This window comes from Coffea eugenioides, chromosome 6, assembly GCF_003713205.1.
Source record: "Coffea eugenioides isolate CCC68of chromosome 6, Ceug_1.0, whole genome shotgun sequence".
Taxonomy (NCBI): domain Eukaryota; kingdom Viridiplantae; phylum Streptophyta; class Magnoliopsida; order Gentianales; family Rubiaceae; genus Coffea; species Coffea eugenioides.
In genome coordinates this window covers 10,349,023-10,369,744 of record NC_040040.1, presented here as the reverse complement: position 1 = coordinate 10,369,744, position 20,722 = coordinate 10,349,023, and the positions used below count along the sequence as shown (strand labels likewise).

At 36.9% G+C, this 20,722-nt stretch overlaps 4 protein-coding genes across 5 annotated transcripts; 2 read left to right on the top strand and 2 right to left on the bottom strand.

Moving 5' to 3' along the window:
• Nucleotides 1–678: 678 nt before the first annotated feature.
• On the bottom strand, nucleotides 679–4,166 carry LOC113775369 (asparagine--tRNA ligase, cytoplasmic 1). Its single transcript, XM_027320209.1, has 6 exons — nucleotides 3,570–4,166; nucleotides 2,386–2,994; nucleotides 1,766–2,019; nucleotides 1,545–1,674; nucleotides 1,313–1,371; nucleotides 679–1,073 (listed from the first exon to the last, which is right to left on the bottom strand). Exons 1-6 carry the CDS (start codon nucleotides 4,041–4,043, stop codon nucleotides 890–892), a joined length of 1,710 nt encoding a protein of 569 aa, XP_027176010.1. The 5' UTR covers nucleotides 4,044–4,166; the 3' UTR covers nucleotides 679–889.
• A 2,357-nt stretch (nucleotides 4,167–6,523) lies between these two features.
• On the top strand, nucleotides 6,524–8,049 carry LOC113775438 (40S ribosomal protein S30). The gene is made up of 3 exons (XM_027320321.1): nucleotides 6,524–6,624; nucleotides 6,744–6,881; nucleotides 7,798–8,049. Exons 1-3 carry the CDS (start codon nucleotides 6,621–6,623, stop codon nucleotides 7,842–7,844), a joined length of 189 nt encoding a protein of 62 aa, XP_027176122.1. The 5' UTR covers nucleotides 6,524–6,620; the 3' UTR covers nucleotides 7,845–8,049.
• Nucleotides 8,050–9,654: 1,605 nt separating this feature from the next.
• On the bottom strand, nucleotides 9,655–13,477 carry LOC113775435 (IAA-amino acid hydrolase ILR1-like 4). Its single transcript, XM_027320316.1, has 5 exons — nucleotides 12,942–13,477; nucleotides 12,604–12,729; nucleotides 11,072–11,386; nucleotides 10,436–10,564; nucleotides 9,655–10,253 (listed from the first exon to the last, which is right to left on the bottom strand). Exons 1-5 carry the CDS (start codon nucleotides 13,305–13,307, stop codon nucleotides 9,846–9,848), a joined length of 1,344 nt encoding a protein of 447 aa, XP_027176117.1. The 5' UTR covers nucleotides 13,308–13,477; the 3' UTR covers nucleotides 9,655–9,845.
• Nucleotides 13,478–14,822: 1,345 nt separating this feature from the next.
• Nucleotides 14,823–18,035, top strand: LOC113775437 (vacuolar protein sorting-associated protein 32 homolog 2). Of its 2 annotated transcripts, XM_027320320.1 has the most exons (8): nucleotides 14,823–14,970; nucleotides 15,086–15,209; nucleotides 16,366–16,465; nucleotides 16,581–16,666; nucleotides 16,784–16,875; nucleotides 17,078–17,192; nucleotides 17,288–17,511; nucleotides 17,764–18,035. In XM_027320320.1, the coding sequence occupies exons 2-7, from the start codon at nucleotides 15,138–15,140 to the stop codon at nucleotides 17,483–17,485; spliced, it is 663 nt and encodes a 220-aa protein (XP_027176121.1). In that variant the 5' UTR covers nucleotides 14,823–14,970; nucleotides 15,086–15,137; the 3' UTR covers nucleotides 17,486–17,511; nucleotides 17,764–18,035. The 2 variants fall into 2 exon arrangements, with proteins under 2 accessions (XP_027176121.1, XP_027176120.1); XM_027320319.1 differs by having other exon boundaries at nucleotides 17,288–17,996.
• The last annotated feature ends 2,687 nt before the right edge of the window (nucleotides 18,036–20,722 follow it).

Here is a 20,722-nt window from a genome sequence, read left to right as displayed (position 1 = left end):
TGAGCCCCATGAACACCAAATGAGAGCCACCGTCGAAGGGCACTCTTGTAACTTCATACTCGCTTCCACCCTTCATGAATCCAAATTACGCATTACGCTCGTTCATGAATCCACCCTCGTTACGAATTACGCTTCTCCCTATTATGATAATCCAAATTTTCCATATACATTTTGTTGTGATGTCAATATTCCTGTCATCCCAGCAATTGCTACAAAGCAAAGCAACACGACCTCGTCTTCGAAATTAAAAATTGACAAAACTTACAAGAATAGGCTCACACAGTATTCCTTTCTCCACCAGTTAAAACACATATGATTCATGATGCCCATCTTTCAGTAGTGGAGACTATTCATACCGGACACGGACCGAACATCATCAGAAATACTGCTCGGATCGATTTTGTACAAAATACATACACAAAATATAACTTTATATTATATACGCACGGTGCAATTCACTTTTAACAACATATAATCATACAACAAAATTTTATAAACCCCACACATGATGTAAAGAACGATGTATAAAATATAATCTAAACCTTAATATATTTTTTTGGCAAAATCTGGGCCATCAACTATCCGAAAAAGTTGCAAAAGCAACTGTTCCTACCCCTCCTCCATTCATACCATACATGATTGCAGAGACAAGTAAAATAGAGTATCCACAACCGCAACTGAATGCAAAAGCAAATCAAAATATAGAAATACTGCTTGGTTACAATAACAAAAACCTCGTTCATACGCACATGCCGGAGCCCAAAAAATCGTGATACTGTATTCGACACACTTTTGAGTATGTGTAAGCATTTGATTTCATAAAAATTTTAAGGTCAATAAACTACTTGAAAATTCAAGCATCCATAGGCTATATTCTAGGTTTTTAATTTTAAAGATCTGCTCTTCCAGGATATCTGGGGAAAGGGATGACATCTCTAATGTTCTCGATGCCAGTAGCAAAAAGAATCATCCTCTCAAAGCCTAGACCAAACCCACTGTGCTTGACAGTTCCATATCGTCGGAGATCAAGGTACCACTCGTATGGCTCGAGTGGTAGATTCATCTCCAATATTCTGCATTAAGAAAAACAACAAAAGCAACAGTATCTTTATTAGGTAGTGTTACAAGAGTTTACCCAAATGAGATTTGAAGGTGTACTGGAATATAAACATGTTGTCACGCGTCCACCGGGACACTCGTTGAAAAGCATCGATCAAAAATATCAAAGCACAAAAGGAACAGTTAAAAGGAGAACAAAACAGGTTTGAGGGACTAGAAAGTTATCAAAGCTAAAGCACTAACAGTTGCATACCTTGCTCTAAGAACCTCGTAATTCTCCTCTCTTTGGCTTCCTCCCACCAATTCACCCACCTGAATTAAGAGAATAGATCATCAAACTAATACCTTTATTCCCACTAAAGTAGAGCAAAGAATAGCCTTCACATGTGTGTGCACGCGCACGTTGGGGGTCGTGGGGGGTTGGGGGATTAAATGCCATACAAATACCAAAACCTACTGCATAATAGCATATGCCAAGAACATACCTTCGGTACAAGGACATCCATTGCTGCAACAGTCTTCTTGTCTTCATTGAGCTTCATATAGAATGCTTTAATTCCTTTGGGATAGTTGTAAACAATGACAGGCGCTTTAAATTTCTCTTCAGTCAAGTATCTAGTGACAGAGCAAAACAAGAATCAGAACCCAGGCACAGGCATACGAATCTGGAAAAAAAAAATAACAAAGAAGGAGATAGATGTGTTACCTCTCATGTTCAGATGCCAAATCTATTCCCCATTCTACTTTATTCTCAAATTTCCTTGCTTTTGACACCTCCTCAAGAATTGCTACGGCTTCTGTATAAGTTATCCGGTAGAAGTTGCTTGAGGCAACCATTTTAAGTCTATCGATGCAAGTTTTGTCAATATGGGCGGCCATAAACTCCATGTCAGCGAGGGAATAATCAAGTAACCACTGGCACAAGAATTTCACATATGCTTCTGCACAGTTCATATCATCCTACATACACAACATTCAACGTCAGCCATCTCTGGTGAAGCAACAAACATATCAACCACCCGTATTCCAGATTAAAAAAATTAGAGAAAATATAAGAGACTTGACAAAGAAAAATGCGCTTGAAAGCAGTCCCCAGTTGCAGGTATATGTCAGGATTTCTGCATTCAACAGCAACAGAAACTGACTTTCAGGTTTTTACCCAATGCCACAAAATTGATATAGCAATTGCTTCACATTTAATGGGGGAAGGGCAACCGGAGTTCTCATCATTTGAGACACCATATAGTTGCAATTTTACTCTAAAGAAGTGTGCTTATTAAGTGCAAAAAGAGTCATTAATTTTTTCAGATTGAAAATAGTAATTACCTGGAGATCAGCAAACGCAATTTCAGGCTCCACCATCCAAAACTCCGCCAGATGCCTTGACGTATGTGACTGTTCAGCTCGAAAAGTTGGTCCAAATGTATAAACACTACTGAGCGCACAAGCATATGTCTCAACCTGAAGTTGCCCAGAAACAGTCAGAAATGCTTGACGAGCAAAGAAATCTTCAGAATAATCTATTTTTCCATCCTTTTTTGGTATGCCAGCACTAAGCTTACATCTGTTCCCCAACCTAAACCTCTCTTGCAGCTTCACAAGATTCTCTTTAGCCTTAGTGAGCACCGCAACAGCAGCACTAATTTCTTCCTTGCTAGCTTTAGCAGATTTGAGTTGAGCAACGGCTTCTCCCTTCTCCTTAACGAGGAGCTCAGCAGCTACTATGTCAGCTTCTAAAGGAGCAGGGTTCTCCTTAAGCTCCTTTTCCAATTTTTCAGCCTCATTAATTAAAGTTGTGACCTGAAACATCTCACCAGCACCCTCACAGTCACTGGTGGTTATGATAGGAGTGTGGACATAGAGAAATCCATGCTTGTGGAAAAATGTATGGGTGGCATAAGCCAGTTCATTACGGATACGAGCAACTGCAGAAATCTGGAGAACAATTCACGAAATTGTAAATAACAAGAATACAAATGGGAAAATGCAAAAAGAGATATTCAGAACCAAAAAACCATTTTTATGCACTTAAAATAATTCGCCACAGTAGATTACAAAATCAAAGCAAGTGGAATGAGCAACAGCAGGACAAACTTCAAGAAACTGGTCATCTCCCAAATCTAAATGCAACAAAAAATCTCGATTAATTTAAAAAAAAAAAAACCTTGTTGCAACAAAACACGGTTCTCTCTCCCATATTTCTATTCAATTATTAATGAGTAAATTTTATATACACTGACAACAGTATATACACTATCACCGGTAAATTCACCACACGTGCAAAATTAGATTTCAAATTCAAATTTTGCATAATTCTCGGTCATCAAAATTGATATACACTATAAATGTAGGAAAGATTAATCCATTATTAATTCAGCAACCAGCATCCAGTAATAATTACTAAATATCATATATTTCATCATCTGCATTCCAGATTGTCACGCTAACTTATTCAAATCCCCGGATACTCAAACACGGATAAGTCGGAAGATAAGAAGATTAGTGATTACAGTGTTGGTTCGGGGGCGAAGATGCACAAAATCCCTAAGGAATTCCAGCGTAAGCCTGGTCTTCGGCAAAGGATACTTGGCCGCATCAACAGTCCCCACATCCAGAACCTTCAGAACCTTGAGCTCAATTTTCTGCTTAGTCCCCTCGGGAGGCTTCTTAAGCTCGCCTTCCACGTACACGGACGTGCCGGTGGGCACCAAATCGCCGAGCTTGTGCACGCCGGACTCCACTATGACCTGCAGATTCGCCGGACAAGAGCCGTCGTTGAGTTCCAGAAACGCGAAGGCACCTTTCCCCTGTTCTCGGCCTGTTTTCACCCATCCTCCGATTCTCACAACTTGACCTGCTAGTCCCGCCCCGCCATCGGGCCGGCTTAGAATAGAGTGGATCAGGACCCGGCGGGAAAACTGGGCCTCCTCGACGGTGTCGCTTAGGGAGAGCAGCTCTAATGGCGGCGTCGAATCGATCGACATTACGTGCTTTGATGAAGAAATGTGAATATTTTTGTTATGTTTTGGTGGTGTGGGTAAGGAGACAGAGAAATGATGGAGCAGCGCTAGTTTTCTGTTGTGACGAAAAACCCTACTGAGGAGCCTTGGTGCGTTTTTGAAGATTTTATACTGCATTTGACTGATCCTTTATTTGTGTGTTTACAAAATGGGAAAGAAGTTATTCACTTATTCCAATTCCAGGCTTCCAGCGAATCCGGTTCTTGACGGTAACGGAGATTCTGTCCGGACTACGCTGCTTCTACTCTTTACTTTTTAGGAGATTAGTACCGAGCTTGAATTTGAACTCCATCAATATCAATGCTACTCGAGTTCGATGGAATATAGAAATTTGAGCTCAAATTTCAATTCGACATAATGGAAATCAAATTCGAACTTGACTCATTTGAGATTGAGTAAATTGCAGGCCTTATTGAGCTTGAGTTTTTTTCTTGTTTTTAATTTTTTATATTTTAGATTTATCAGTTATCATTTTGCTATCTATCACGATTTTTTACTAAACATATTATTTCATGTAAATTTATTAAAATACACACCCATAATAGTCATTTCATAATTAAAATATATAATACATAAATAATATAAATACTCAATTAAATTCATCGAATACTCGAGCATTTACTTCTGATGTTTAAACTCGACCCGTTACTTTTAACGAATAGCTCAATCTCGAGCTCAAACTCGATCAAACTGAATTTGAACCAAACTTTTGATCAAATTGCTCGTAAGCTACTCACGAGCAGCTTGACTTTATAGCATCTCTGCCACGCTTGCATCCACAAATCCTTTTTGCTAGTAATTAATAACAGGGCTAATCACACTTCGAACTATGGCTAAAATCACACTTTATCACTGTCGTCACCCTCAAATTTATACTCTTTACCTCAGTGCAATGACATTATTTATCTTTTATTTTATGACATTAGTCAAGATTTAGGCCCTGTGCAATGACATTATTTACCTTTTATTTTATGACATTAGTCGAGATTTAGGTCCTATTTGATAATTCAATTCAGCACTTAATTTTAATGAATTCAGATTTTAATATATCCTTACCGTTTAATAATCAAAAAACTGAACATTTGAGTTAATTAAGTAGCACTGAATTTTCTAGACAAAACTTGTTTTCAAAATTAAGTGATTGGCTATTCACTTATTATTAAATATGATATGCACTCAAATATATTAGATTTAATATTTAACAATTCAATGACTTAATGGATTCAAATTTCAATTTTATCAAACACACCCTTACTATTATTTCCCTTTATTGCTACAAAATACACATATATCTTCTTCATGGTGTCTACTATACAAACTATCAAATAGATAAAAGCTAAAAAAAATATTTATGTTTAGTTTATTATCCTTAAATTTTGGATTGTATTGAGAGATTCTGGTCGAAACCTTCCACTTACACTAAAAAAAAAAGATTAGAAATTTTTTAAAAATTAAGGTAATTTAAACTTTTATTTCTAGATACTTCTTTATTAGAGTATTAGTTTATGTTAAAGGTTAAATTGACAATATTATTACTTTTTGTTTGTCAAATTAGTCAAATATTAATGCTTAACCAAAATCATTAAAATGGGCTGATATGCCTTTTTTAAAATTTAGAGTAGGAAAATAGATATTAAATCAAACTTCACTTTTTTGGACCAAAAAAAAGGCAATACTAATAAATTGTAAATAATTTCGGCAACAGAGGACAATGTTGTCATAACTCTCACTTCCTTTCTCTCGGAATTAAGATTTTTAAAGTTGACTAGTTTTCGTGAGGGATGATGCATATATTTTTAAGGTTGAGGGCGGTAAAATAGAACAACTCTCAAAGCTTGGAAAGGCAAAGTGTTATTAACCCTTAATAATATTTTGCATTTCTCCAATTAGAGGACACTTGTAAGGAAAAAGAAAAATGGAATTTGAAAATTGAACAAAAAAATTATGATTCTCCAAATAATGAGTTGAATGAGTATTTTCTATTCCCACAAAATCTTTTATTTTTTGGAAACAATTATTGTAGCACAAGAGAATGAGAATAATAATAATGTTATTGTTCACCTATGGAAGATGGTAACGCAGTTTGTAATAATTTATCAGGGGGCGATTCACCATTTGTGATTTCTAGATGTTAATGTCTCAAATAGAAACAGTCTATGATGTTAATTCTAGTTGCCGTTGAAGGAACATTAACAATTCACTTTTTGTTTCTGAAGAATGAAGATAGAAATTGAGGTTCGAGTTGTTGAGAGGTGATTAGGCAACGCAATGCAGCAAATAATTCCCGCAGGGGGATCATCATTGGACGGCCCAACAGAGCCCCAAACATTTTTAACCCCCCCTGTCTGTGGCAATCAGGCCCAAATTGTCAGATGGCCCAATCTCAGATGAAGCTCCCCGACTTGCCCAACGCCCGCTATTATTAATATGTTTAAGACTAAAACCCTAATGTCCGATCTTCCGTTGTCCACCCTTTTCGCCCATTTGCAGTATCAGCAACTCCAAGCAGATCTCTCAGCAGCTCAAACTCCATAGCTAATCATGGGTAATCTCGGCCTTCAGATGCTATTTTTTCTAACTAATATACTTCTTCCATGTTGTTGTTTGTTTGTTTGATTTTTTTTTTTTTAATTTAATTTTATTATTATCAATTGTTATGCACAGGTAAGGTTCACGGTTCATTAGCTCGTGCCGGTAAGGTGAGAGGTCAAACTCCCAAGGTTGCAAAGCAGGATAAGAAGAAGAAGCCCCGCGGCCGTGCCCACAAACGTATGCAATACAACCGCCGCTTCGTCACTGCCGGTAACTCTAAACTTCCTTTTCCCTTTATTATACTTACAATTCAAGATTTAATCTTTACTCTACTCGGAAACTGGAATTTTCGTGGAAAAACTTTTTTTGTTGGGGGTGGGGGTGGGTTGATAGTTGAAGGTGTTTTTTGGTCCTTGTTCATTAATTATGGCAATTGCTGGGAAAGGTATTAGGATGAATCAATTGGTGAATCTGTTAGTTTTGCTGTCGGAATTTTGCTGACCGGACCGAGATATGCTTATAAATTTCACTCGTAACACTGGGTTACAATATGATTATGGTGGTGTAATGAGCAAACATGCGCTTTCGTTTCCGCTCGAATACTGCACTGTTTTATGCTATCTAAAAGTTTGTCGTTCTGACCTTAGTGGTTTATGTTATTAGGGAAATATGGTGCGGAATGGCTATTAATCATAAAAAATATAATGCATATTAGGCCTCGTGTAGATGTTTTAGTTTCAGCTGGGGAAACTGTTTCATTTGATTTCCATGTGATTACATTAGCCTTTTGTGCTTTACAGAAACTTTCCTGTTTTGACATCTGTGCGTAAAAATGGTGCAGAAAGGCTTCAAGTTGTCATTCTTACTTAACTTATGATACTTTGGTGACTAATTTTGCACTGTTGTGTGGGAAATGGATATTAAATCTTATGTGAATTGACATGAAATTGATGCGTTTATTCTGAGCTTATTCATGTTTCAAATTTACACATTTCCTCTTAGAAAATAGTTTAGGGTTTTCACCTTGTAGATGTAATAAATAAGAAAGGGCTACACGCATAAAGGAGATACACTTGGACACCAAGAAGAAAAAAATTACTTATAATTTGAAAAAGTTTAGAATGCTTGCCTCTATTATCAAAACTTCCCCATGCACCAAAAATCTCACCTTGTTGATTGCCTGCAGTTGTTGGCTTTGGAAAGAAGAGGGGGCCAAACTCATCGGAGAAGTAAACATGAGGACCAAGGCATGGTAGTTTTAGTAGCTGTAATTCTGTTTTGAGCTTGATGCATTGTGTGGTTGATCATGTTAGTCCACTTACTGTCAATTTTTGTTAATTTATGGTTATCCTCTTCATTGTAGCCGGAGGATTGTTTGAATCCTTGAAATGAGATTGAAGGAAGGTTAATTTGGCCATTTTCTCCCTGATTGTTTATCGTTGTGCTTGCCTGTAGCATAAAGGAATAGGGTTCGCAAATTGTTATTAGTTCTTTAGCACTATTTCCTTTTGTTGCACTTGGATTGTCTGCAACGACCTTGCAACTTTAAGCATGCCTAGTTATTATAAACTCCAGCATCCCTATTAACCCCTAAAATCAACACCCTCCCCCCCCCCCCCCCCCCCCCCCCCCCCAAAAAATAAATAATAAAGAAAAGACCAAATTGTAAGGATGAAAGGATATGCAAATTGTGAATAATCAGTATAACTGTTCCTGCATGCAATTTTCTTTTAAAGGAGGGTAGAAATGGCTGGTTCGCATGTCGAATTATTAATGGTGTGGTCGTTCTGTGCTGAAGCACTAAAGCTTCCTTTATGCGACATTTCACAGGGTTCTTATTCGTTAATTGTTGTAGTTAGCTGGAAGGTTGCCCCGATGAATCAGTTTTTAACTTCCACTAAAGTAATGTGGTGTTATTACGCGATTATTAACTCAATGGTATGGTCACCCGGAGTAACTGTGACATATACCACCTGTTCTTCGTCTTAGGTAGCTCACTTATGGAATGACTTAGGGCCAGGGGCAGAAGCTCCAACACGTACCATGCCACCTTGACTATAGTAAGTAAGTTTGGTTTCTCTATCTTAGAATATATGGCCTGCACTTCCAAGGGGTGCCAAAATGCGGCCTGGAGACGTGACGGTAAGCCATATTCACAGTTCATACAACGCTACTGTAAAGAACAAAGAAAGGTGTTCCAATATTTTTTTTAAAAAAACGAACAATAATGAAAGTGGACTGAATGAGAAAGGAAAACGGGGGAGGAGGAAAAGACGTCTCTCTATGATGGTTTTCTTTTTGAGTTTGTTTGCAAAGAATATTATGGGAATTGAAGGAAAGTTATATTATTATTTTTCTTTTTTTCTCTTTTTTCTTTGGGTTAATCAAACACATACAGCAAAGTATTTTTTTTCCTTCTTTTACATTCTTTCACTTCACTTTCCCGTGTAATTTTTCCTCTAATCAAAAATGAAAATTATGGGGCAAAGAAGTTCGATTTGTCTTTCATGATTATTGCTCCTCCCAGTTATTCAGTTAAACCCACAGATATGATCACGCGGCCAAAACTTTCCCCATTCTTGAACAATCTTCCATTCGTTCCTACACACTTCCGTCATTCAATATTTGTGTGGCTCTTAAAAGACTCTTTAAAACCGGACAAACGAAAAGGCAGCCCTGATATGTACCAGTTCATTATAAGTTTTTTCCTCCGTTTTTTTTTTTTTCGGTACCAAGTATGCAGAAGGCAGCTGCGCTGGTGCTATTTCCCTGCAAAGTCGAAAATTTCTGCTGGGGAAGAAACAATTCATGGATATTTGTCTTGATTTGATTAATGCTACATTCTCGCAGAACTTTGCTTAATAGTTGAAATTAATTGGTTTCAATGTAATTAAACATTTCAAAGTTGTGTTAACCATGGTGATAACTAGTCCGGTAACTTCTTGGCATCAAGGTTCCAGACAACATGCTTGATATGAGCTTCATGTTAACCTTATTTCTTTTGGCTTCTTTGCTTTAGGCACTACGTATTTTGGAGGCATTTTGACAACAGGAATGCTACAAGAAGTTGGATTGTAAAATGTCTGTTAATTTGCAGACTTTAACAGTGTTTCGCGAAACCAGGTTGTAACATTCAAATTGAGTTTTGTGAGGAAAAACATGCCCTTCATACAATTCAGTCATCAAATAGTTCTGAAAATTTTTAGTAAAACTTTCCCAGTTGCTTCAAGCAGCTTAGAGCTCATCATGCAAACTCTCTTTCTGCACAGATAGCGTCGCAGGACCGCCAAGGAGGTGAGTCACAGCCAATGCTGCATGTAAAGCAGCACCATATTGAAGTACATTTTCGTTTACTTTGAAATAAGGGGAGTGCCCTGGTACAGATTGTCCCTTGGAATCATTGTGCATTCCTACAAAGTAAAAGTACCCCGGGATTGCCTCAGCAAAAAAGGCAAAATCTTCTGCTCCCATCATTGGTTGCAATTCTATTATGCTCTTAGAACCCAGCATATTCTCAGCTACAGTTTGGAAGTGATCATGCAACCGGTTGCTATTTACGGTTACCGGGTAAAAGGGCCTGTAATCTGCCTCGAAGTCAACAGTCGCATTGCATCTGTGTACGGCAGCTTGTCGAATAATTACCTGGTAGTTGCATATGCAAGAAAAAGCAATATTCATAATTGGATTTCTTGTTATGGAATAATCTGACATTGATTACTTTTATGTGAATGCTATCATTACAAGCTCAAACACAGACAAAATATTCTCAAGGAATACGACTTAGGAGCAAAATAAAGGAATCAGGCACCAAACGAAGAACTTGCCTCTTCAATTCTTTGTTTAAGTTGCCTGAAACTGTCTTTTGAGAAAGCCCTGAAGGTACCACCTATTGCAACTGAATCAGGAATCACATTGAATGCGGCACCACCTTGGAATTTCCCAACAGTTACTACCTGCAAGGCCATGCCTTTTGATTTAGTAGGGACAATGTCAGATGTAGAAGTAACATCAGTTTCAGAATATATTGTATAAAGATGAAGATGGCGGAGAGTAAAGACAAGGATGTTAGGTTCACCAGGAGTATGTGAATAAATTTGGAGCCCTAGCAGTTACTTAATCATGAGCAGCTTATAGAAGAATATGATGGCACTAGTAATTATCTTACAAGACAGAGATAGAACCAAAACTAGGTTATGAGACTAGAGTTTGTAAAAACTACAGTGAGCAGCCCACCAACAGCAAATAAAAGCTGTGCCCTATAATTAAAAAATTAATGGCACAAAAATCATCCCAAAAGCAAGTCAAGCCTGCTGTAAAAAGGGAAAGAGATGACACAAGTCATCATTATAAAGTGTAAAACTATCATAGTATTCGGTCAAATTAGACTTGAGATTCAGCAAAGATAAGTAAAAGCATTTGTTGCTATGAACATAACCGTGACTCCTACTGAGGAATACTACCTGTGAATCTAATGGATCGGCTTCACGCGAAATAAGATGTTGTAAACTAATAATTATATTGGAAGCCGCCAAGATTGGGTCAATTGAGGTCTGGGGAAGAGCTGCATGTCCGCCTTTTCCTTTAATTACAGCATCAAAAAAACCATTTGCAGCCAATATAGGCCCAGGTCTGGCAGCAACTGTGCCAATTGGATATTTGGAAGAGACATGCAGTCCAAAGATGGCATCAACATTCTCTAATATCCCAGTATCTAGCATTTTTCTTGCCCCCCCACCACCTTCTTCAGCCGGTTGAAAAACAAGAATGACAGTTCCCTGAATAGGAGAAGAAAAATAGCGATATTCTATCATCAATATTGTATGACTCCAGCAGTAACTGTTAGCTAAGAGCAACACAACTCTTCAATCAAAAAGTTTACGCAACATTTGCAAACGAGAATCTTTGTAAAGTGCTACTTCAATGACTACAAAAGGTATATAGACGAACAAACATAGCTGACAAAGCCTCTGAAGAAAATCCAATTTCTTCTAAGCCCACCAAATTTTGCATCTTTGAGAATCACATCAGCGATGTTTGTTCAGAGTTTTGATACTCTTGCATCCCGAGGAACAACATCTCCGATATTAGTACATGGTTATTTGCCATATTGATCTTACTTTTCTGATATCTTTTACATTTGCATTCAATTTTCATGGTTTTTGGACTGAAGTAATGTAGATGTCATCACTCATTGGTTTTGATTATCTCATTGCATCTGTTGAGGTAACATGAGATTTCTGCTCAATCCTACTCTTGAAATCCAAATTCTCTCTTCTGCATCAAATGGAGTTACTTCCTATAATTACAATCCTGAACTTCCTACGTCTTGTAATGCAAAGGTACGTGAAGCAAATATGTGGAATTGCAAGTGCTCGAGGGCTTTCCATATATTAGTTATTAAATGCTTCTGTTTTTCCTCAAGCAGAATGTAACCATTACCAGCAATAAAAGCATGTCCCGTCACACTAACATTTTGCACATTATGAATTTTCACCCCTAATCTCAGTTTGAAGATGGCCATCCTTGGCAGGCAGTTTTATGTTTCAAGGCGAGATTAAGTAGGAATGAAGAACATTCCGTTCTCCTACCTCGGCTGAACAGAAAAGTAGAATGGGCAGGGAATGTAAAGTAGAACACTTACTACAGGTAACCAATGGAAAGTCACAAGGAACAAAACAATACAACAGAAACGCAAATTCACAAGAACTCGGATCAACATAACGCTTTGCATAATATTTGGAAGTGAAATAAGGAGTTTTCCACTTGCTTAGTCAATCACCTATAGAGTAAAGCCACAATGGAGAACTTGTCAAGAGAACTAAAACTGTAAATAAAACTCTTTATCAATATCATTTTTCAAACTGTTTAGCGTGATTATTACAGAAGAATTTTTAGTTGGATTTGACTATAAGAATCCCATTTCATAAAGAACTTGAAGCAGAACCAATGAAGTTCAAATCTTTAATTCAAGAAGAAAATGATAGCAAGAAACCTGTAAATCATTACGATACTCTTGAAGCATCCTTGCAGCCCCAAGAAGCATTGCGACATGAGCATCATGTCCACAAGCATGCATCTTCCCTGGAATTTTGCTTTTATGTTCCCATTCGACATTTTCCTGTAACATTCAGAACAATCACAAACAAATGACTAATCCAAAAACTAGAATAACTCCAAAACTGATTCACAATTACCAAGAAAAATATCATTAAAACATAAAAATAGAACAAGAAAAAAGAGCACTGGGATATAAGTTGGGAGTATGTAAGTAGAAGTGACACCATTAATACAGAACATATATACTAATCATTTCTAGGTTTCTGAAGAAACCTGCATAGCTAGAGCATCCATATCAGCTCTAATTGCAACAAAAGGTGGCTTGCCAGTCCCAATATAGCCAACAACACCAGTAATAGCCACCGGATGCTTATAGGGGATGCCCATTTTGTCAAGTTCAGTTCTGACCAGTTTACTGGTCTCAAATTCCTCAAAACCGAGTTCTGGGATTTCATGTAGGGTCCTCCTAATATTCACCATCCAGTCAAAAACCTCTGGCCTTTGAGCCATATTTAGGAACTTCATGGGAATTTCAGCCAACCTTTCTTTTGTTAAGAAAGGAGAATCTGAAGAAGTGGACTTCACAGAAGACAATAAAAGGCAGATAATCAGAGAGAAAAGGATTTCGAAGGGATCCATGATGTGTCCTCTACTATGCAGAGGTTATCACGGAACTTGGGAGCGGGAGAGAGTGCATACAGCGTTTTCAGTTTCAGCAAAAGGGGTTTCAGGCTTTTAGCTTTTTGGTGGGGAAATCTGAAATAGAGGAATCCCTCAAGTCAAAATTACAGAGTAGAGCTCGGCCTGATTTCGTAGTTGGTACGGTTACCCGTAGGTATAAGAATATAACAGAGAGAGGAGAATTTAAAGAGACTATATATATATAAGGAATTAATAGGTATAAAAATGTGATTAAATTAAAGGGATGCTTTGATATTACTTTTAAATTTTTTTTATTATAAATGAAATTCCAATCCTAACTTACAGTCTAAAGAGGAACTTAGTGTCCTTTTTTTTTTTTATGGACACTGAGCTTTAGCCAGTGACTTGGTAATTGGCACTTTGGTTTGTTGGAAATGACGACTAAAACAAAAAGTGTATTTACTTTTTACGCTAGCGGTGCATAAAAGTTAATTGATATATAGATTTAGATACGTTAAGATTCTAAAATATCTTTCACCACTTCTAGGGATTGTATTTACATTTAGCTACGTCTGAAATTTTGAATTTATACTGAGGATTATCAGAGATTTTTTGTTTTGTTTTGTCAAGTGAAATTTCAAAAATTACAAGAGCCATTTTTGTTTCGTGACCTTTTAATTCAAATTTATTTATTCCTCCTTTGGATACGTGGTCATATTAATTCAACCTTCTTTACTTGAGAATGTTACGCTCACGTTGCATTAATCTAATGTTAGGCAAAAAAAATCTATGTTAGAAAAACTACGCATCCTCATTTAAGAGAATTGGAAGTTTTTCACTACTAAATTAACTCATGCATACTGGCAAGAGTTGTGAAGCACATTCTCACAACTTCTTTTATTTTTTGGTTCGACGGTGTCTCCAAAATAGTAGAATAGAAAAAAAAAAATTTTGAGAGAGATTGAGAGTTGAACCAATCAGCTCATGTTTATCCAACTAATGTTCCTACTTAGCTAAAACTAGGTGTTGACAAGAAAATTTACAATTCCTAAACACAATTTAACATAACATCTAATTCTTTTCAAAATGATGTCTTGGTTTATCTAACTTCCATTCTCGTTTTTATCAAAAAAAAAAACCACTTCTATTCTCGTTTGCTAAACCAGAAGCTTAACCTGCATTCAAGTTGTGACGTCAAAACCCAATCCATTTAAATTTAAAGAGTTCGGCCCAATAGATGGGATTCGTTTTTGCGAAAAGGGCATCCACACGTTCAACCCACATACCCCGCACCACTTCACTAATTGTACACAAATTGCATTCGTGCCTATTTGTTGCGGCCGCGTGGACTTGGACTCCATTTACCCGCGGATTTGTACTTGGCTTTAATCTCCCACGAAATTACGAAATTACACTTGAGAAATATTTCTCATCTGACATATCCAATCGCCCAATCCAAAGTATCCAACACGATTCAACAGGTCAAAAAGACCGACCTACCCCCCCCATCCCCCGCCTCCATTTCCCCGTTTTCCCCCCGATATTTAGAGCCCTAATTTAATCATTCACTAGTCTATCTCTCGAATTTGACGCAAAAATTCGTCGATTTGATCGTTCGCTTGTTCGTTGACTCTGAAAACCCTAACCCCCCGATCACAAGGTACTGCAGTTGTATTCTTTTTCTGTATAATTGATTAGATCCTTTCGGTTTTTATATATCGAAAGTGTTATTCTGTTGAATCTGTCGGGATTACTTTTGTTGCTTCAATTTTCAGGAGATCGGAGAAGAATAGTTATTCGTGTAGAATTCTGAATCATACGTCCAAGATGTTTACTAGAATATTCGGCAAGCCAAAGCAGGAGACTAATGCTGTCACAACTTTGGATAAATTAAATGAGGTAAATTTTTTTTCTTTTGCGCTGAATTCCTAATTCGCTAAAAGGTAGTATGGATTGTTTGGACGGTTGTGACCTAGATGTACATGATAGGTTGGTTTCCTTTTTGACGTAATTGGCTTTGAGAATCTTATGGTTACATGGAAAAATTTTGGAATATGAACTCCATGTTACGATGAGCGATGAAACTAAAATTTTTTAGAGACGTAAATTTGGGGATTTCAGTATGTTATAACTTGTCTATTGATTACACATGATCAAGTGATGTGCGGTGCTGTATTTTTTAAATTTGGTTTGTGCTTTCCTGGTTAACCATACGCGTTCTCATCTTTAGTGTTATAAATCAAGTTTAAAAGGAATCTTTTGGAGTTCTCTCTCTCTCTCTCTCTATCTCTTGTTTTTTTTGTTTACTGGTGTATTTTTTATAATTTTGTGTTTTCCCTCAAGAAAGATCAGTATTAGATTGCTTGCTAAGTGGTGGCAATCGTGAAATTGAGGTCTTGCCATTGGAGAATGGAGAGTTTGGAAGGAAGATGTGTATGTTGTTTTTCATCAAGTAACAGCTGTACGTCCAGTACATAAGAATGAAAAGAATTTACTCCTGTGATTCTTTGTTGTTCTGAGATGTATTTCAGATGGGATTTTTATGATTGTCAGCTCTTAAATTTGAGGCAAAAGGCGACGGAAAATGGCTTCTGCCAAACTTCTAGTATGGAAATCACTCATTGGAAAATTTTTGCCTTTTCCTCCTCTTTTTTTTTTTTTTTTTTTTGGAATTTTGCTGATGGCTGGTGATAGTAAGATAATCAGGAAGTTGGGAGAAAAAGCTTTTCATTTTGTGGATCGATCAAGATTCTACACAAAGAAAGGACTGAAAACAGAAATTTGATTCAGCAAACAATTGCAAAGTCAATCCTCTCAATAGATGCTTGTGCCTCCTATATATTGAAACAAATGGAGGGCATGGAAGTTGTAATCAGGATTGCATATGACATGAATTAACTGAACGGGCCTTTTTTTTTTTTTTTTGGAGACTGTGTCTGTGACATGTACTAAATTATTCTCCCTGCTTGTCTTTGATGATATACACGTGTTGATGGTTGTTTGCCTGCAAGATAGTTTAGCTGAGTGGAATTTTCAACTGTCTTCCTTGTCTTAGACTTTAGAGATGCTAGAAAAGAAGGAGAAAGTTCTTCAGAAGAAGGCATCTGCAGAGGTTGAAAAGGCTAAGGAATTCACCAGAGCAAAAAACAAGAGGGGTATACTTCATATCCTGTCTAGATGCACAACTTTTAGTTACTTTTATCCTGTACAACAACCTGGCATTAAATTCATGGCTAGTTGAATATTAAAAGTGTTGGCCTAAAATTGCAGCGGCCATCCAATGTTTAAAGAGGAAAAGGCTCTATGAACAGCAAATTGAGCAGCTTGGTAATTTCCAGTTGCGCATCCATGATCAGGTCTCTCTCTCTCTCTCTCTCTCTCTGTGTTGAGGTAGGGGTGTGTGTGTTTACCGAAGTGTAGTCAGTTCCTTGCTATACTGCATGTTGCCAATCGTGAAAGCTGTTAATGTTCAGATGATCATGCTAGAAGGTGCAAAAGCTACAACAGAAACTGTTGATGCCTTGAGAACTGGTGCATCAGCAATGAAAGCAATGCAGAAAGCAACGTAAGTAGAAATTAAGCTATTTATCATTTGGAAAGTTTTGAGGGATGACTTGTTTTGGTCTTTCTTTGAGGGTTGAGTTACTTTGGTCCTTCTATTTTGAGAGAATACTTAATAGTAGTACATATGCTGTCTAATTTTGTTCCTTGATCTGAACTCATTCCAAACTCACTGACATATTGGGAAATGCAATTTCTTATTGCAGAAATATTGATGATGTGGATAAGACAATGGATGAAATAAATGAGCAGACAGAGAATATGAAACAGATACAGGAAGCTTTGGCTACTCCTATTGGTGCAGCAGCTGATTTTGATGAGGTTCCTGGCCTTTTTTTTAACTCCCAACTGTGATATGTATGTCAATTTATTTCTAATCTTGCTAAAGCTAACTGGTGGTATTTTGCCGATTGCAGGATGAATTGGAGGCAGAACTTGAAGAATTGGAAGGCGCTGAGTTGGAAGAGCAGCTTCTTCAGCCTGCAATTAATACCCCCGCGGCACCTGTGCATGCTCCTACACCAGCTGGCAGGCAACCAGCTCGCCCTGCTCCTCAGAAGCAATCAGCTGAGGAAGATGAACTTGCTGCATTGCAAGCAGAAATGGCTCTTTGAGCAGCTACATTTCTTCAGTTTAACGGGTAATTTGGCCTGTATTTGTGTATGTGGCATTTATGGCACTAGTGGATCTGTATCTATCTTCCCTGTTTTCAGCCATTGATGAAAGCACTGAGCTTCTTGGAATCATTTGGAACTGCGTGGCCCAATTATCTTTAGTGTATAATTTATAGCGGCCAGTGTTACTTCAGCAAATATTAAATAACAGAATTTCTTTGTAATTGATCCATTGGAGTGTATTTTTGTGTTGTCGTGATACATTTAGTTTTCTGCAGGTATTGGTCTGGTGAGATTGTTTGGAGGTTTAGTGTATCGTTATGGAGAGTAGTGGTTTTCATAGGCAGATTTCTGCCTGTTTGCTGGTTATGAAAATCCGTGTACATAAGTGGTGCGGCGGAAATTGGAGCTGTCTGACACTGTAATAAGTTGTTTAATGCTTATAAATGGACTTTTACCTTCACTGCTCGAGATGTATGTAATCTTTTTAGTGCTTCGCTCGTTTACTTGCCTCCTGACTGTCCACAGAGAAAAAAACTCTACTTCTATACGTTGCTGGCGTCAATTCTTGGGGATCTTGATTATACTTCATCAATCTTCAGTTGTGGGGTTTGGTCAAAAGATTCACCGAGTTGTATTTAGCATTCATTTATGCTTCCATTGCTTTTGCAATTATGCTTGATCGGTCTTTCTGGAAGACTATGCTACAATTTTGTCATGAGATTATAGAAAAGATTTTATTTGCTTAGACTTCTTATGGGAGCAAATTTCCTATAAAATACTTTCTCCATTTTACTTTGATAATTTTGTTTTTCTTGTTCATCCGCTGCAAATTATAGTCTACTATCTAATGGAATAATATAAATCAACTTTTACTTTCTATAAAATGCTCTTATTTAATGTACTTTGTTTTAAGTAACTATAAGCTCCTTCATTTAATAATTGTTTTGATTCATGTTTTAAATTGTGCAACTTTCTTAATAGTTTTGTTGTTGTAATTAATGCAAAGGTATATGAGTAATTATACCCCTAATATTAATGTAACTGCATTTTAGGAAAAGAGGAGGCTAAATTTACTCTTCTAACCGCTTTTTTTAAAATTATGTGAAAAAAATTAAAATTATTAAAATGGGACGAGGGGGTAGTTGAATACGAGAGAGGTGAACACACACACCGAGTAGCTAATACTGTGAACGCTTCAAATAAAAGCATCATAAATACTCCCTCCATACTCCCTCCCTTTTTTTATAACTGACGTTTAAGGTTTTGCACACCAATTAAGAAAAGTTTTTCATTGTTTAAATCTATACACTACTTTCCTTTTGTACCCTCATTAATTGTCCAATTCACCCATGTTTTCTCTCACTAGAGTATTAAATGGTGCTGTTTTACTAGGCCAAAAGCAATGCAAACTAACTCCCACCAATTATGAAAAGAGAGATAAAAGGGTAAAATTGTGAAAAAATAATTAATGCTACATGGGAATAATAAAACGACAGATAAAAGTACTTAAGAGCAAATTTCTTAAACGTCAGTTATAAAAAAAGGGAGGGAGTATTAATTTACTTGATAAGCGTGCTTTCTCTTCTTGCACCCTTAGGCTAGAAGAGGCGTTCCTCGTTGCCGGCCGCCTATCTCGGTTAGACGTGGTAAATGCGTGTGGTTTCTTGTAAATCTCCAGTGAATCTTAGGTTATTTTGTCATAACATTAGCTAAACTACATTCTGTTGAACAATTCCTCTTTGATGTACATTCTGTTGAACGTTTCCAGCTAGGGATGCAATCAAGTCTACTCGCGAGTTTGAATCGAGTTTGAATCATGAATACACTAATCGAGTTTGAATCATGAACAATGACTCTTGAGCTCAATTTGAATTCGAGTTCGAACTACTCGTTACATTTAACGAGTTGAGTTCGAACTCTAAAAATAAATACTTGAATGCTCGACGAGTTTAATCGAATTTTCATATTATATTTATATTATATATTTATATTATATATTTTGAGAAAATATTTATAGATTTAGTTCAAAACTCGAACTCGAATAGATCGGGCTTGATATTTACTCGAGCTCAAACAAGTCGAGCTCGAGTTCAAATTTATATACTCGTTCAAGCTCGAGTAACACTGCTTGTGATCGAGTTTGAGTTCAAGTATGGTGCTACTCGAGCTCGATTCGGCTCGATAGCACCTCTATTTCCAGCTGTTGTATTTGACATTCTGTCAATGATATTATTATATACGAGATATTACTAAAAATGCACAATGAACTTTGAATTTTGAATAAATCTTTCCCTAGACGGCAATAATAACTCTGCTTGGATAATCACACTTTTAATCTTTTTTAAACAGTCGCTCTCTACTTTCTCTAATAATTCTTTTTTCAAAATTATTTTTCCAACTACATGTTTACTTTACATGCATGGTGTTCAAACGTTAAAAGCCTAGAATATCGTTTCCAAAAACCATTTCAAAGAATGCAAATCCAAATGGAGCCATTTCTATTTTCAAGATATTATGCTTTTCTATCATGTTAATTTCCTATGCTTTTCTATACCGTTTCCAACAACATTTTTATTAAAAATAAAAAAAAAATTTACATGCCCAATAACAAGATACCTGTTATAGAAAAAATTTAAAGAATATGATACTTAACAAGATTCCTGTTATAGAAAAAGAACATGGCTGGATCCTTAGACCTCAGTTTAGCGTCGTGTAAATTTTGGAAAACCTATGGCCAACCAATCTTGTCCTCGTCATTCCAGATTTTGTAGCCAGTAGTGCTGAACAAATTTGTTACGAATAGACTAAAAAGAAATTACTTGGCACTGGAAGCTTTCCAAATTTGCAATTACTGGGAACAATAATATCAAACAGCTTCACAGATTGCAAGGAGACGAATGCATACAAGCAAAACTTTCCCAGTAGAGTTGTCATAGAGCCAGCAGAATTAAGATCCCATTCAACCTACACCCCGAAGCTGTAATGTGATTGGATTTGGGAGTGGGGTTGGTTGTGCAGACCTTCCGCGATTTAAGAGAAGTGCACAAAATTGGGAAGTCCAAGCTTCAGAAGTAGAAAGAATTGGATTTGAGCTTTGAATTAATTGTAGAAAAGACAGGATCTCATTATCTAAGATGAGTTGAGCTGAAATACAGAGCAGAATTGTCTATGTACTCTTTAGTGAAAAATGTAGGTAACTGCCAGAGCAACAAGCATCAGGACATATGCTATTCC

Bases quoted from the DNA above. Each gene is read 5' to 3' on its own strand.
- LOC113775435 (XM_027320316.1), bottom strand. From the start codon at position 13,307: ATGGATCCCTTCGAAATCCTTTTCTCTCTGATTATCTGCCTTTTATTG. The intron at 11,387-12,603 runs GTTTCTTGCTAT...TCTCCTATTCAG, and splicing joins AGTATCGTAATGATTTACAG to GGAACTGTCATTCTTGTTTT. The intron at 10,565-11,071 runs GTAGTATTCCTC...ATGGCCTTGCAG, and splicing joins CCGATCCATTAGATTCACAG to GTAGTAACTGTTGGGAAATT.
- LOC113775437 (XM_027320320.1), top strand. From the start codon at position 15,138: ATGTTTACTAGAATATTCGGCAAGCCAAAGCAGGAGACTAATGCTGTC. The intron at 15,210-16,365 runs GTAAATTTTTTT...TCCTTGTCTTAG, and splicing joins CTTTGGATAAATTAAATGAG to ACTTTAGAGATGCTAGAAAA. The intron at 16,466-16,580 runs GTATACTTCATA...CTAAAATTGCAG, and splicing joins CAGAGCAAAAAACAAGAGGG to CGGCCATCCAATGTTTAAAG.
- LOC113775438 (XM_027320321.1), top strand. The intron at 6,882-7,797 runs GTAACTCTAAAC...GATTGCCTGCAG, and splicing joins CCGCCGCTTCGTCACTGCCG to TTGTTGGCTTTGGAAAGAAG.
- LOC113775369 (XM_027320209.1), bottom strand. From the start codon at position 4,043: ATGTCGATCGATTCGACGCCGCCATTAGAGCTGCTCTCCCTAAGCGAC. The intron at 2,020-2,385 runs GTAATTACTATT...TTGTGTATGTAG, and splicing joins TTGCGTTTGCTGATCTCCAG to GATGATATGAACTGTGCAGA. The intron at 1,372-1,544 runs GTATGTTCTTGG...CTCTTAATTCAG, and splicing joins TGGATGTCCTTGTACCGAAG to GTGGGTGAATTGGTGGGAGG.